A 15,855-nucleotide genomic window follows, 5' to 3' on the forward strand; every position below is an offset into this window, starting at 1 on the left:
CCTGCTCACCGGCCTTGCTGGGGCCCATGACTAGGCTGGGGCTGGTCAGCTGGAGGACAGGGGCCCCATGAGGAGCCTTCCTTTGAGGAAGCAGGGTCTCTGGAGCACCCTGGGGGTGGGGCACTGGCCTGGCGGGCATCGGTGTGTGACCAGCAAGGACGGCCTGGCAGGAAGGTCTCCTCCCCACGGAATCTGTTCTCGGGATCACTCCAGCTCCCCACCATTCACAGGCGGGAGGTGAAGGGGTGTGGCCCAAGGTCAGCAGGAGAAACAGGGGCAGGACCAGGACCTGGGGCCATCTCAGGCTCACATGGAAGGTAGATGTGGCCGAGGCCACCAGCACCAGAGAAACTGAGGGACAGGACACCCAGGTAACTGGTGGCACTGGGGAAGGACAAGTGGGAAACAGGCAGCATCCCGGGTCTTGGGGGCTGGCCGGGCAGAGATGCCCTGGGCTGAGGTGGCCCACTGCCTAACTTCAGGGCCTGCCCAGAGGCTTCCTGGGTGCAGTGGTGAGAAGGAGTCTGAGTCCCGACTCGGAGGAGAAGCATGCCACAACAGAAGAGTGCCACAGCCTCCGATAACCCGCAGGACTGGAGGCAGCCTTGCCCGGCTCACCCGGCCACCAAGGGTGTGAGCAAGGAAAAGAGAAACCCCAAGTTACCCCCAAACCACGTTCTGGAAAGCAGGCTGCTGGCTGGGTCATTCTCCAAAGTTGAACATCTCAGCTTCCTTCTCCTTCCAGAAGGCAAAGCTCCGGTTGATGTAGCCGCAGATGTCCTCGCTGTTGAAGCTGCCCCACTGGGAGCGGGACCCCAGCCGCTGTGCTGTGGGCTCAGGGCCGCTGCAGGGGACGGCGGCATGCGGCAGGGGCCCAAGCGGGGTCAGGCCTGACTTGCGGCCAGGTTCCGTTTCCCAGGCGGGACCCTGGCTGGAGCCGAAGAAGCGGGCTTTGATGTCCTCGAAGCCGTCGGTCCAGGCCCGGCGGCCGGCGGCCACCTCGTCGGTCACAGCCTTGTGGAAGGCGCGCACCGCCTCCCAGCCGTGGGTGCCCAGGTGCTCGAAGACCTCGAAGCAGAGCAGGTGGCGCACCTTCCGCTCCTCTGCCGGCAGGTCGCACTCCAGGAGCTGGAAGTAACCCAGCATGAAGAGATCCAGCGAGAGGCTGCTGTAGGGCACAGGAGCCCCATCCACGTGGGGCAGGAACTGCTCGGGGGACAGGGCCCCGCGGGGCCGCCGGCTTAGCCGCCGCAGCTGCCGGGTGGGCACGTGAGCCATGATGGCTTTCCAGTTGCCCAGCAGGTGGGTGATGGTGCTGCGCTGCTGCCACAGGTGGCCCAGCCGGGGGCCCTCGCCGGGTGAGGAGGGTGGCCCAGGGCTCCTGGAGGCCTCCTGGCCCCGAAACCCCGTGTGGCGGGCTTCTAGGGTCCTGCAGGCTGCTGTCTTGAGGGCCGGCGTGTAGGCCGACCTCCTCCAGTGGCTGAGGAAGAGCATGATGATGCGCTCCTTGCGCAGGCTGGCCAGGTCCGGGCCGGCTGCGGCGCCCACCTCCGATGGCACCTCCTCGCAGCTGATGCCAGAGTCGCTGGCCTCCTCTGTGTCGCCAGGCCTGGGCTCCCCCGAAGCCAGGCCACTGCAGGGCTTAGGCAGGGCTGGCCAGCAGCCACTCAGGCACTGCCTGCGCTGGGCCCCTGGCTCGCAAGGGCCAGGGTTGAAGCCACAGAGTGGGCCAGAGGCCGACTCGAAGTTGCCGCGCAGCATCCGCACAGACACCCCCCACTCCTGGATCTGGCGTTGGGCCTCGCTCCAAGGGGGGCGGGCCGAGGCCTCCCTGCAGGTCTCCTGCAGGGGCTGGGTGGCCGGCTTCTCATCGCCCTGCACCAGCCCATGCACACCCTTCAGCAGCAGGGACAGGCTCCGCACTAGGCGGGAGATGTGGCTGCACCAGAAGGGCAGGGGCTGCCCCCCGGGGGCCACCTCCGAGGCCTCCGCAGAGCTTGTGGGCCCAGCCGCTGGGGTTGAGGCCTCCTCAGCCTCCAGTCCGGGCGCCCTGGGCAGGAAGTGGCTGTTGACCGTGATGCTGACCAGGGGCTCGGGCAGCAGGGCCTGCAGCTCAGCCGCCAACCGGCCCAGCTCACTCTCATACTCCTGACAGCGGCGCCGAAGCTGCAGGTCTGCAATCTGCTTCTCTAGGTAGACCAGGTCGTCCTCCGTCAGCAGCTCCCCAAAGGGCCCCAGGATGGCCTGGTGGGTCTGTGAGTACCTCCAGGCTGCCTGCTCTGTGAGGCCTGAGCTCCCACCATTGTCCTGGGCACAGGAAGGGCAGGGTGAGCAGGGTGAGCCTGCCCACCTGCCATCAGCCCACCTAGCTTCCAAATCCCTGAGCTCTCAGCATCTCTGCAGAGCCTCTGGTCCTGCCCCAAGGTAAGACTTTAAAGGGCTTCCCAGCTAGGGCAGAAGCCCCTGACCTGCTCTGCCCCAGTCTTGCTCTGCTCTCAACCCTGTGGCTTTCAGCCCCTATGGCTCTCAGCCCAACAGGCCAGGACAGGCTGGGCCCTCAGACAGGGCTGTCCCCCAGTCCTGAGATGATGGAGACGGGCTGTATTCCAGCAGCCAGGAGCCACCTGTGGCTAGAGAAACGACAGGTGGCTGGTGCGATGGAGGGGCAGAACTTTTACTTCCCCTAAATTGTAGTGAATTTCAATGGCTGCACGTGGCTGGCATGATTGTGCTGGACAGCACAGTGCTAGACCGGGGATGCAGGACGCAATCATCCTGACAAAATCATAGGCCCCTGAGGGTACAATTCCTGAACTCCTGTCTGCACAGCAGCCGGGGGAGCCTGTTAAAACCCAAGGCACATCACAGCCCTTCTCTGCTCAGATTCTCAGTGGCTCCCCACGGCCTCACAGAGGTGCAGTAATCCCAGCCAGGTTCCTCTCCAACCTCAGGCGCCCATTCCACGCCAGGGCACCTCCTCTTGCTTCTCCCCAGGCCGGCCGGGCCTCAGGACCCTTGCACTGGCTGTTGCCTCTGCCTAGGAGGTGTCTGCCCCAAGTTCCCATAGGGCTCCACCTCTCTTCCCTCTGGCCCCTGCTCAAGGCCACGTCCCCAGAGGGGGCCCCCATAAGCACCCATGTATCATAGTCCCTCAACTGCTTTGCTTTCTCCACAGCAGTGGGAATCGCACCCCCACACCTGCTGGCACCTGCCCATGGGCCACCGTCTTCCCTGCTAGACGCTGCGCCCAGGAGAGCAGGGCTTGCCCTTCACTGCCTAGAACAACGCTTGGCACAGGCAGGCGTGTGCCACAAATCCGCCAAGCAGAAGGATAGGTGGGACCCACGCCTCTAGAGCAGGTGAAGGGGCTCTGCTCAGAGTCCTCTGGTCTGGTTCACTTCATTCTCTGGCGGAAGCAGCAGCTGAGGCCACAGAGGAGAGGGGCCCCTGGGTCTTGGATTTAGTTCTGGGCTTCGGGTGCTCTGACTTCCACTTCCACCTACCCGGAAAGGCCCCGCCCCGCCCCGCCCACTGGCCCCGCCCCTCCGCCCCTCCCCGGGGCCTACCTGGACCTCCCCGGGGCCTACCTGGGCCTCTGCGGAGCTCTCTGCGGCAAGGCGCGCCTGCAGCTTCCGCACCATCACCTGCCGCTTCCACTCGGGGATGGGCCGGCCGCGCTCATCCCGCGTGGGCACCAACCCGTCGATGTCGCCTGAGGGCGGCCCATCCAGCTGCAGTGCCGCCAGGCCATCTGAGGCGTCCCCCGCCAGCACAGTCTCTGTCCCCTGTGCAGAAGGGGGTGGGTCACACAGGCCCGAAGGGGACCCAGGCCCTAAGTGGAGGGAAGATCCGAGAGGACATGGGGGGTTGGCTCCGCCCAGGACACCCTAACAGGGCGCCCTGAGAGAAGGGACAGTTGGGGTCACGGACAGCACCCCACTCTCTCATCCCCAGCTTAAGAGTGAGACCTCGGAGGGGAGGGACCGGAGTGGGGCGGGGGTAAGATGTGTGGGAGGGGATTGTTAGCAGAGAAATGAAGCCAGAGGTCCCTCCCAGTCCCCTATACAAGCCCAGCTGATGCTCGCGGAGCACACCATGTCCCTGGGCAAACTTGCTCTGGGCATAGCTACATAGACAAAGCCTGGCAGCCAATCCTGTGCCGCAGGGCTTGTCACACACAGCCTTCAGTGTGCTGTGCACACTCCAGCTCTCCAGGACGGACAGTGCCACGTGGCATTTCCCAGACTCCCACGGAACATCTCAGTGGTTGAGAATCTGCAGTACCAATCAGGGAAAGGCTGGGCTGGCTTTCTAAGGGCCTGGCGCCCAGGAAAGGGAGGGTAAGGGGGAGCAGGACCCTTCTGTTGGTCTGGGCTGGCGGAGGCCTTGAGGAGGAGGACAGTGGCAGCGGGGCCCTGCCCATGGCTGGCTGCTGCGATCTCCGCACTCCAAGCAGGCACGGAGCACCCCTGAGCTCAGAGGTCGGGCAGAGGGGCTTGGGCCACTGCAGCCCTCTGGGATGACAGAGAAGGGTCCCCGTGTTTCTGTGGTGAGGGGACAGCTGCCGTCGCCCTGACACTTCTGTCTCCTCAGAACTCAAGGTGTTCTTGAGAGCAGCGGAGTGATGCAGGCAGCCTGGCATCCACCCTTCAGGAAAGGCCTGGCTGTGCTGGGGGCTTCCCTGGGCCCCTAAGACGATGGGGATGGAGGCTGGCTGGGGGCCCCGGGAGACAGGAATGCACGGGTGGGTGACGCACCTCAGGGTCAGCCATGGTAGTGGTGGTGATCCTCGGAGGGGCCGGGCCGGTCATCTGCTCCCTGGGAAGAGGCTGGTCAGGATGGCCAGGCCAGGCCAGGCTGAGGGACGTGGCTGCCGAGAAGAAGGGGATGTTGCAGAAAGGGCAAGGGCTGGGGAGCAGAGACGCAGAGCCTCGGGGATCTGGGCCTTGGGGCAGAGCCGGCCTCCTGAACGAGCTGCGAGCTGGGAGCCAACCCCAGCCTGCCCTGCCCCAGAACACCTCAGGGCCCCACTGGACCTTCTCTGAGGAGTCGGCCTGGTCCATTGGAAAGCCTGAGGCACACCCCTGGGCCATGCCACAGCCTCTCCTGCAGCAGGGGAGGAGCTGGGAAGGGCTTGAGGCCTGGAGGTCACAGGCGGCTAAGGTAGCTCTGCAGGCCCCAAAGCTGGTCCCCTCGCTGCCCACAATGCTCTTTGCCCCGATGCAAACACACACTTCAGTGTCAACCTTGAGTGAAGAACACGTCTGCATCGCGGCCAGGCAGACACACACAGACACACACAGACACAATCACACAGACACAATCACACACAATCACACAGACATAATCACACACAAGCACAATCACATACACAATCATACACACAGACACACACACACAATCATACACAGACACACACACACAGACACAATCACAGAAATATACACAGAACACAGACACACAGTCACACACAGACACAATCATAGACAGACACAACCACAATCACACACAGACACATACACAATCACAGACACATAGACACAATCACACACAACCACACGCAGACACACACGTACACAATCACACAATCACAGACACAATCACACACACACAGATACAATCACACACAATCACAGAAATACACGGACACAGAACAGACACACAAACACAATCACACAGACACAGTCACACACACATACAATCACAGATACACACACAGTCATACACACAGACACAAGCATACACAATCACACACAATCACATACAGTACAATCACAGACCAATCACACAGAAACACCGACACAGAACAGAACCCACAAGCACACACACACACACACACGAACAGAATCACCCAAACAGGGACAGTCACACACAGATGCATAGACACAATCACACACACACACACACACACGAACAGAATCACCCACAGAAACAGGGACAGTCACACACAGATGCATGGACACACACACACACACACACACACACGAACAGAATCACCCACAGAAACAGGGACAGTCACACACAGATGCATGGACACACACACACACACACAGACACACAAACACATACAGACACACACACACACACGAACAGAATCACCCACAGAAACAGGGACAGACACACACAGATGCATGGACACAATCACACACACACACACAGACACACAAACACATACAGACACACACACACACGCACACGAACAGAATCACCCAAACAGGTACAGTCACACACAGATGCATAGACACAATCACACACAGAAACAGACACAGAGCAGACTCACAATCACACAGATACACACAATCACACACAATCACACACTGACACAATCAGAAAGACACAAACACAATCACATAGACAGGCACAACCATACAGAGACACACAATCACACACACACACACAGACACACAATCACACACAGATACACAGACATAATCATGCAGAGGAACACACAATCACACAGATACATACAGACACAGAACACACAATCACCACATACAGACACAATCACAGAGAGACACACAATCACAGACACAATCACACACAGATACACACAGACACAATCACACAGACACACAAACACAGACACACACGGACACAATCATACACAGCTACAGACACAGTCACACAAAGAGAAGGGTCCCCATATCTATGTGTATCACACACAGAACACACTCCCACGTGTGCGTACAGGGCCGCAGCGGGGCCTGGGGAGGAAGCTCGCCCTCACTACCTGTGGCACCTGCTGCTGTTTTCTTGCCATGCCATGCCATGCCAATCAGTGCTGCTCACAGACCCCTAATGGTGGTGGCCCACAGTGTGAGGACCATCCCCTGCCCTGCTAGCCCACGCATGCAAGGTGTGCTGGGGTCTCAGGGACAGCAGCCCATCCACAAGAGGCCTGGGCTCAACCGGCCCGTCTCCCCGTGTTCACCCCCGGACAAGTTGCTGTGACTTTAAGTGCTCACCATGCAAAATGCGAATCCTCTGCTTTCCAAAGCAACAAAGGCACCCAAGGACATCCGGAAGCAACTGGGGAGGGGGCGATGGGGTGCCCGGCTGCCCGCAGACTTCCCCACCGGCCCAGGACCTCGGAGGGGAGGCCAGTGGCACCACTCCCAGGCCCATGCCCCAGCCGGCCCACGTGGGGCTGTGCACTCACAGGTGGGGTTCCCGGGCCCTGCGCCTCCTCTTCTTCCATCCTCCAGGGAGGGCCTCGTGGCCAACAGTGGAGGGGCGGGGAACGGCGGTGGTGGGGGCGTCATCAGCAGGGGCCCCTGTGGGTGGATGGACCTGGTCAGTGGGGGGCCCCTGTGGGCTCTTCCCTACTCACCTAGATGGGGTGGGAGCACCCAGTGGGCGAGCCTGTGCATCTGAGAAGGGCTGCGACAGGTAAGGAGGTGGCAGGAGAGGGGCAGCTCCTTGATCAGGGTTCTGTCCCAGGGTCATCTCCTGCCTGAGTGCCATCACTTCCCAGCACCCCACCTTGGTTCCCCACCTGCTGCCACCTCTATTGATTGGGCCACCCCCATCTCAAAACTCAGCTTCCAGGCTCCCTCTGGAGGCAGCTGAGCTCTGGGGTTCTGGGCACTGGGTTAGAGCCTGGTTTCCAGCTGTGCTAGCGCCCTGTGGTCTCACAAAGACACGTGCACACATATGCACACACACACACGTACACTCCCCTGCACACACACGCATGTACTCTCCTGCACACACGCATGTACTCTTCCTGCACACACGCATGTACTCTTCCTGCACACATGCACGTACACTCTTCCTCACACCCACCTCCCCGACTGCCTTGACTCCTGTGCTGTAGTCCGCCTGCAACTTCAGCCCTGACTTGGGGCTGACATGGGTCAGTGTCTTGGGGGTGGAGGGCCCCATGAGAAACCTGGTGAGGACAGGGGAGGGCAATGGAGTAGGATGGGGGTCCCTAATGTGCCCACCAGCCAAGGGCATGGGCAGCCCTTGTCCCTAGCCAGCAGGGCCACATGCCACCGACCCTCTGGGCACCTCCCCCATTGTGCCTGTCAGGCCAAAGCTCTTGTCCCTGCCCTCCAGTGGGCACTGGAAACCAGACGTGGCCATCAGGGCTCCAGGGTCAGTGCTAGCGAGAGCCCTGGGCAGAGCAGAGAACTCAAATCGGCCTGTTGGGAGAGTGGGAGGGACCCTTGCTGCAGCTTGCTCGAATGCATGGCTGTCTCTGCCTTCGAATTCCTTCTCCTTTCTGAACGCAGAGGCCCATTTTCACACTGCACTGGGGCCGGACTGCAGTGAAGCCAGTCCTACCTGAGCAAAACTTTGGCCTCCCCAAGCCTCCCTTGCTCATGGACAAGGTGGCACAGGCTGCCTCCCGGCAAGGATGCTGGGTGGCCCCTCAGCCACCTCCCCTCCAGGACCCTCACCCCACTGGGCCACGGGGGAGGGAACACAGTCTGAAAGCCCATCTTCCCAGCCCCCACGCACCTCACTCCTTCCAGGAATCTGTGCCCACAGCCCAGGAACCCTGGTGCACGGTGGGCTGGGGAGTGACCGCCCGGCCCCAGCCCTGGAGGATCTCAGACGCGAACTGCAGAGCTCAGGGAGTACAGCTGTCCTGGGACACCGGCGGCTGCTGAGGCTGCCGCCCCCAGGAGTGGGAGGTGTCACATGAATATTTGAAGACCGAGGTGTCAGGTGGCCAGGCGGGGCTTGGGCTGGGTGCGGGATACCTTACCACGGCCCCTTTAACTCTCCACAGAGCAGCAGCTGGGGAGGGGACGCTCTGGGAGACGGAAGGGGACCTGAGACCCCTGGGCCCCATGAGAAGAGAAACCATCCAGAGGAGTCCCCAGCCCCACCCACAGTATGGCTCCCAGTGCACAGATGGGGAAACTGAGACTCAGAGAGGGCAATGGGGCTTTCTCAAGGCCCCACAGCCGGGCTGCCGCAGAGCTGGATGAGAGTCTCACGGGAGGCCTCAGCCTTTGCTCCCTCCAGTGCCCGTGAACAGCTGCCTCCTTGGTGGGGGACACCACAGAGGTCAGCCTCTGGTGAAAGACCAAGAACACAAAGCCTGGCGGTCCTTTCTGGGCTGCTTTGCAGGGCTTTGTGTGCAGGGAGTGACTGAGGGACAGGGAGCGACTGAGGGACGGGGAGCGACTGAGGAGTGACTGAGGGACGGGAGCGACTGAGGGACCCGGAGCGACAGAGGGACGGGGAGCGACTTGCCCTCTGCTGAGCAACACGGTGTTCCCCAGACTCGAGGGTCCTCGGCGGAGATACAAACCTATGGCACAGCTGCCATCGGGACCCAACTCACACCACCTGGGACTCGGGGGCAAGGGAACGCCACAGAACATGATGTGTGCTCCCTGCCATGCTGAAGGAAGGCCATAGTGAGAGGCTGGCTTGGCCGCTTCAAGCTGGGCAGTCAGACTCCAGACCAGACACGGCCAGAAAAGCCGGACACAAGTGGTAACACCAACAGAGGTGGCTAAGCCCTGCCTCGAGTGGGCCCTCAACAGCAAGGCCACCCCAATGCCCTTGCACTGTCCCCTGCCCAGCCAGGACCGAGCCAGGAGTGGGATGGTGCCTCTCGCCTCCTCTCTGCCCTTGCCTGGGAGCCCTGAGCCCCCTCCCTGAGATTGAACCTGCTGTCCGTGGGGAGGGGCCGCCCCTGGCAGAGTGCGAGGCTTGGCAGGATGGCAGCAGCCCTCTTATGCTGGGGAAGACAAAGAGGTGGAAGTTAGTTTGGGGCTCAGGGGACTACCGGACTCTGGCCCCAGCACAGCACCTGTGGCTTGGGGGACCTTACTTGAGGTCCCTGTGGCCCAGCCCTGCTCCACTCCTCACCAACGAGAAGCCCCAGGACGCCACCCCCGAGCCTCCATTTCTTTGCCTATAAATCAGAGTTCTTGGAAAGTTGAGGGACTATGGAGAGCACCTGGCAGGGGCAGACCTCGACGCTGCTGCCACCATCGGTATTAGGATGGTCTCTGAGTTTTAACAGGGATGAGAAGCCTGGCTGTGGCGTTTACCCGGCAACGGGAGTAACCACACCCCTGCCTCCCGTAGGAAGGCCCTGGACACAGTGGAGCCTCAGGGATCTGGAGGCACAGATGTGGGAGTCCCGTCCCTTGGGGTTTTAACAGTTAGACACGTGCTGCCCTGAATCCCAGCACTGGACAGTTGCCCTGAGGTTGGTGGTCATGTGGCCCCACGGCCCAGCCCGCTGTCCCTGTCCCTGGTTTTTGGTGAGATTTGAGCACCGCGGAGGCTCCATGCATTATACATGGAGAGCATCGTGGTGAGCCAGGTCACAGGCCTGTAATGCCACCCGGGCGGAGAGAATCACGGCCCACGGATGGGTGCCGGACAGCAGTTGCCATGGCTGAGATTCCATTACTGACTGGATGGGTACCACCCTTCCCAGCAGGAGGAGAGTGCCTAGGAAGCCTCTCACCTTCTCTGGGCCTCAGTTTCCTCATATATAAAATAAAGACGTCTTAGTACCTTTCTGGACCGAAGGGGAGAGAGTACACCTGTCCCGAGGGCCCACCAGGGCAGGCGCCTCATTGGGTGCTCGAGGAGCTTCTCCTTTACCCAAAAAACAAGGCTCTGGGCCGGGTGCGGTGGCTCATGCCTGTAGTCCCAGCACTTTGGGAGGCAGAGGTGGGAGGTATACTAGAGCCCAGGAGCTCAAGACCAGCCTGGCCAACATGGCCAAACCCCGTTTCCACAAAAAATACAAAACTTAGCTGGGTGTGGTGGCATGTGCCTGTAGTTCCAGCTACTTGGGAGGCTGGGGTGGGAGGATCACTTGAGCCTGGAAGGCTGAGGGTGCAGTGAGCTGAGACTGTGCCACTGTACTCCAGCCTGGGTGACAGAGAGAGACCCTGTGGTGAGAAAATTGGGGTTCAGAGGTGCTCAGAACTTGCCAGCGCCCCATGCCCAGGAAGGGCAGCACAGTGCTGGCAGGTGGGGGTGAGTAGGACAGCCCTGGACACCACGGGAGATGCCAGAGGCTCTGTTCCCCAAGCATGGGGGATTCTATGCGCCATCCCTGCCCAGACAGGGCGCTCAGAGTCCCACAGCCAGGATCCCAGTTGCTTGGCTAGCAGAGGGGAGGGGGCCTGCCTTGAGGGCAGCCCCTGGACTTCAAGACCCCATCTCTCATTGTGTGGAGAGGGGTCCCCAAGGCCCAGGGAGGGGCAGGGCTGGCCTTCCCTAGCACCCTGAGCAGACCCCAAGCCGGGAGGGCCCCACAGACCCGACACAAAGGAGGCACGAGGGGGCACCTCCCACAGGGCAGGTCTCAGCACTGCTGTCAAGCATTGCTCCCCAAGCTGCTGTTGCTCTTGGAATGCACGAGTTTCCTGGGGGCGGAGACAGGCTGCGTTGTCATGGGGAAGATGATGGATTTCACCATCTCCTCTGAGGCCAGCTCGGAGGCGGCCAGTGCGAGCAGCCCCTGCAGACTGGATTCCCATCAATACTGCAGCAGGCACATGGCCTCCCCCGGCCCACAGCTGACAGCCTGCTCTCCTTCAGAGGCTTGGAGGGGAGACAGCTCCAGTGGTGAGAGATGAGCACCCCCTGCTGTCACCAGACCCTCCCAGAGGTTGAAGACAGACACATGCTCCAGTCCCGACCCGGAGCTCCCAAACTGGCTCCTGAAGCTGCACACCGAGGAGCCGGGAAGGTCGCAGGGTTGGGTTTTCATGCACTGGGCAGGGAGCGCCGAGGCGCAGGCAGGAGGGGACTGTGGATGGGAAGGATGTGGCGAGCCTAACGCGACCCGTCCCCACTACCACGGAATCTGGGGACAGAAGGCAGAGGCACTGCTTGGACAGAAAGCCCACACATGGGACCCCAGAATGGCTGGGGCAGGAACAGTGTCAGAGACTCCCAGGAGATCAGGCGGGGCTGTTCCCTTGTGCCAGCGTCTTGTGGAGGCTGGGACACCGGCAGAGCGGCTACCCTCCCCACCGCCTAATCTCGGCTGCCATCCAGGCAGGAAGTGCAGGGAGGGGCCCAAAAAAGGCCAAAGCCGACCCAGCGGCCTTGAAGGAGCTGTGGGAGACCCAGGCAGTCGGTACTCCTGGGCTGCGGGCCGTGGAGCCCCGGCCTTCTGTGGAGAAGCCAGCAGAGCCCCACCACCTTCTCAAGCCAAGCCAGAAAGACAGCCTTCCGCTGAACCAGGACCCGCTGGACGTCTAGCAAGCTCACCATTTAGTAAATACATGACTTCCAGCAGCGACTGAATTCTACTTCCTGAAACTGCTGCACCAGGGCAAAACCAGGGCAGAGCCGTGCTCTCTGGAGGCCACCGGAGCCACCTGCGCAGCGCGGCAGGACTGGTGTGGGTTTCCACCAGTGCTAACAGAGGCCCCAGTGGTGGCAGTGTGACAAGTGTCCGGCAGGCCCCAGGGGCTGGGGGGTTGGGGGGACTGTGGCTCTGCCCCAGTTGGCCCCAGATGCTCTGAGAGGACACATCAGAGAAGAGGAGGCCAGCAACCTCTTGGGGAGACAAGGGCTTTGGGGGGTGGAGGGCAATGGCACCTTCTGGACCTCAGTCCCCTCACCCGAAAAGAAGGGTCAGGTGATTTCAGAACACCTTTCTGAAGGGGTGGTCACTAAAAGAAGTGTGGTGGAAACTGAGGCAGATTAGATGAATTTGTCACAGTAACTGCCCTGGGCCTGGAATAGAGAGGGAAGGTCGGGTGGGAGCACATGGGGGTGACCTGACTCCAATGTGGATGCCAAAGCACCCTCTCCCACCGGCTCCTCCATTCATTTGCCCTCATCCACCCTCCTCCATCCACCCAGCTCCCATCTCCATCCTTCATCCACCTTCCTCCATCCACCCAGCTCCCATCTCCATCCTTCATCCACCCTCCTCCATCTACCCTCCTCCATCCACCCAGCTCCCATCTTCATCCTTCATCCATCCTCCTCCATCTACCCTCCTCCATCCACCCAGCTCCCATCTTCATCCTTCATCCATCCTCCTCCATCCATTCCTCTTCTGTCCATTCCTCCTCCAACCACCCCCTCCATCTCCCCTCCTCCATCCAACTCCTTCATCCATTTCTCCTCCATCCATCCTCTTCCATCCACCCTCCTCCATCCACTCTCCTCCATCCACCTTCCTCCATCCACCCAGCTCCCATCTCCATCCTTCATCCACTCTCCTCCATCCACCCAGCTCCCATCTCCATCCTTCATCCACTCTCCTCCCTCCTCCATTCCTCTTCTGTCCATTCCTCCTCCATCCACCCCCCTCATCTCCCCTCCATCCAACTCCTCCATCCAGCCAGCTCCTTCATCCATTTCTCCTCCATCCACCCTCCTCCATCCACCTCCTCCATCTACCCTCTTCCATTCATTCCTCCTCCATTCACCCTCCTCCATCCCACCCTCTTCCATTCATTCCTCCTCCATTCACCCTTCTCCACCCACCCTCTTCCATTCATTCCTCCTCCATTCACCCTCCTCCATCCCACCCTCTTCCATTCATTCCTCCTCCATTCACCCTCCTCCATCCATCCTCTTCCATTCATTACTCCTCCATTCACCCTTCTCCATCCATTCCTCCTCCATCCACCTCCTCCATCCAGCTCCTCCATCCAGCTCCCCCATCCACCCTTCTCCATCCATTCCTCCTCCACCCACCCTCCTCCATCCACCTCCTCTACCCACCCTCCTCCATCCACCTCCCCCATCCAACTCCTCCATCCACTCTCCTCCATCCAACTCCTTCATCCACCCAGCTCCCATCTCCATCCTTCATCCACCCTCCTCCATCCAATCCTCTTCTGTCCATTCTTCCTCCATCCACCTCCTCCATCCCTTCCTCCTCCATCCACCCTCATGCATCTCCCCTCCTCCACCACCCTCCTCCACCCACCCTCCTCCAACCACTCTCCTCCATCCACCCTCCTCCATCCACCCTCCTCCATCCACCCTCTTCCATCCACCTCCTCCATCCATTCCTCCTCCATCCACCCTTCTCCATCCATTCCTCCTCCATCCACCCTCCTCCATCCATTCCTCCTCCATCCACCCTTCTCCATCCACTCTCCATCCATCCTCTTCCATCCATTCCTCCTCCATTCACCCTCCTCCATCCATTCCTCCTCCATTCGCCCTCCTCCATCCATTCCTCCTCCACTCATTCCTCCTCCATCCACCCTCCTCTGTCCATCTCTCCTCCATTCACCCTCCTCCTTCCACCCTTCTTTGTCCACTCCTCTTCCACCCATCTCTTCTCTGTCCACCCTCCTGAGCTTTCCCCTCTCCATGTAGCCCTCTCCTCATTTCTCACTCCTTTGGCCTCCCTGCCCCATCCATTCCTCCTCTGTCTGTTCCCTCCCCATCCATCCCTTCCTCTGTTCACCCTCATGCATCCACCTGCTTTTCCGCCCATTTGCTCATTTGTTCATTCAGTAAACACTTGTTGAGCCCTGTCATGTGCTAAGGGCTGGGGACTAGTGGGACAGACAAGATCCCTGTCCTTACAAATGGGGAAATGAGAGGCTGTGGGGTCCCAGGCTGAGAGACAAGAGCCAGGGCTGGAATCTGCTGCCTTCCGGCTGCTGCAGGGCTGTTGGCCGCCTTGCAGTCACCTCTGGGAGGTTCTGCTCCCACTCCTGGGGCTCCTCAGTCTGACATACATCACCCACGAGGAACCCTGGCCACGGAGGCTCTTGAGACACAGGTGTGGTCTCTGTGACCCAGACGAATGGCATGACCTGGCCAAGTTCCAGCCCCAAGCCCAGGCCGGGCCCTGGCCACAGCCATGGCCCCAGGCCCTGTCACATGCCCTCTCTCCTGATCCCCGTTACAGCCCCTGTCCTTGTCACAGCCCTGGCCCCACCCGTCACGGCCCCTGTCCTGGCCCCTGTCACAGCTCCTGTCACAGCCTGACCCTAGCACTGGCTGCCCTGTGGCGCCTCAGTCCTGCCCAGGCCCTTGCTCCTGGCTCCGATGCCATGTATGAGTTGGATATGGTGAGCTTCCCAGCTGACTATGCTGCAGGTTCAGCAGTGGGGTCCTGGCTGGGATCTGGGCCCACCCTCCATGCCTCCCGGGCAGCTGGGGACCCTGAGCCTTACCAGCTGGGCCACTTCCCACAGGTATTGGGCACAGTCCCGGTGTCCGTGGTACTCCGCCAGGTCTGCCGCCGTGTAACCGTCTTCATCCCGCAGGGAGGGATCCACGTGGTGGGAGACTAGGGTCTGGCAGCACTGCAGTGAGGAGGGCACACGTGTGACCCACCACGACACTCACCAGGTGCCCATGGGCTGGCCCTGTGCAGGCTGCTCCCCTGGCCCCATGGCACAGGCTGCCCTGGTGCCCTTCCCAGCAGGGGCAGGGCTTGAATCTGGGCCGTGGGGTTCCAGAGACCTGCCTAGGAGCACCCAAGCCTCATCCCACAGCCACCCTGTCCTGGCACAGACAGTACCAGGCACTGCATATGAAGCAGTGCTGAGCTGACAGGCATCAGGGTGCCCCGTCCAGATCCCTCACAGCTGCCACGGCCTACGCATTAAATGCAGAACCAGTTTCCATGTTTGCCACCCTTGGAGATGTGGATCAACGCATGTGAAGAAACAAGGCTCGGAGAGACAAGCAACCGGCCCCCGCCCCGGGGACTCAGGGCCACCTCCCACCACAGCCCCACTCTCCATAGGACCATCCTCCTGGCCCCACGAGGTTCCCCCCTGGCACCCGGAGTACCAGCTCATGCCTGACCAAGGCTGCTCACCACCTTTGCCAGCCACACTGCTTGCTCCTACCCAGCCAACCCGGGGCCAGGGCCCTCCTGTCTCCTTGTACCTGATGGGCTCTTGTGAGGGGAATGGGGAGGAA

The 15,855-nt window shown here is 60.8% G+C and overlaps 1 protein-coding gene across 1 annotated transcript in view; it reads right to left on the reverse strand.

Moving 5' to 3' along the window:
* Positions 1-334: 334 nt before the first annotated feature.
* The window catches only part of ESPNL (espin like), a 28,866-nt gene continuing 13,345 nt past the window's right edge, over positions 335-15,855 (reverse strand). Inside the window, exons 5-9 of the mRNA XM_033229688.1 lie at positions 15,099-15,230; positions 7,160-7,274; positions 4,758-4,870; positions 3,588-3,785; positions 335-2,307 (exon numbers count right to left, since the gene is read on the reverse strand). Coding sequence (XP_033085579.1) covers positions 703-2,307; positions 3,588-3,785; positions 4,758-4,870; positions 7,160-7,274; positions 15,099-15,230 — 2,163 coding nt within the window. The 3' untranslated portion in view covers positions 335-702. The remainder of the gene's footprint in view (positions 2,308-3,587; positions 3,786-4,757; positions 4,871-7,159; positions 7,275-15,098; positions 15,231-15,855) is intronic.

The sequence above is a fragment of the Trachypithecus francoisi genome, unplaced genomic scaffold (assembly GCF_009764315.1).
Source record: "Trachypithecus francoisi isolate TF-2019V2 unplaced genomic scaffold, Tfra_2.0 Lachesis_group13, whole genome shotgun sequence".
Lineage (NCBI taxonomy): Eukaryota > Metazoa > Chordata > Mammalia > Primates > Cercopithecidae > Trachypithecus > Trachypithecus francoisi.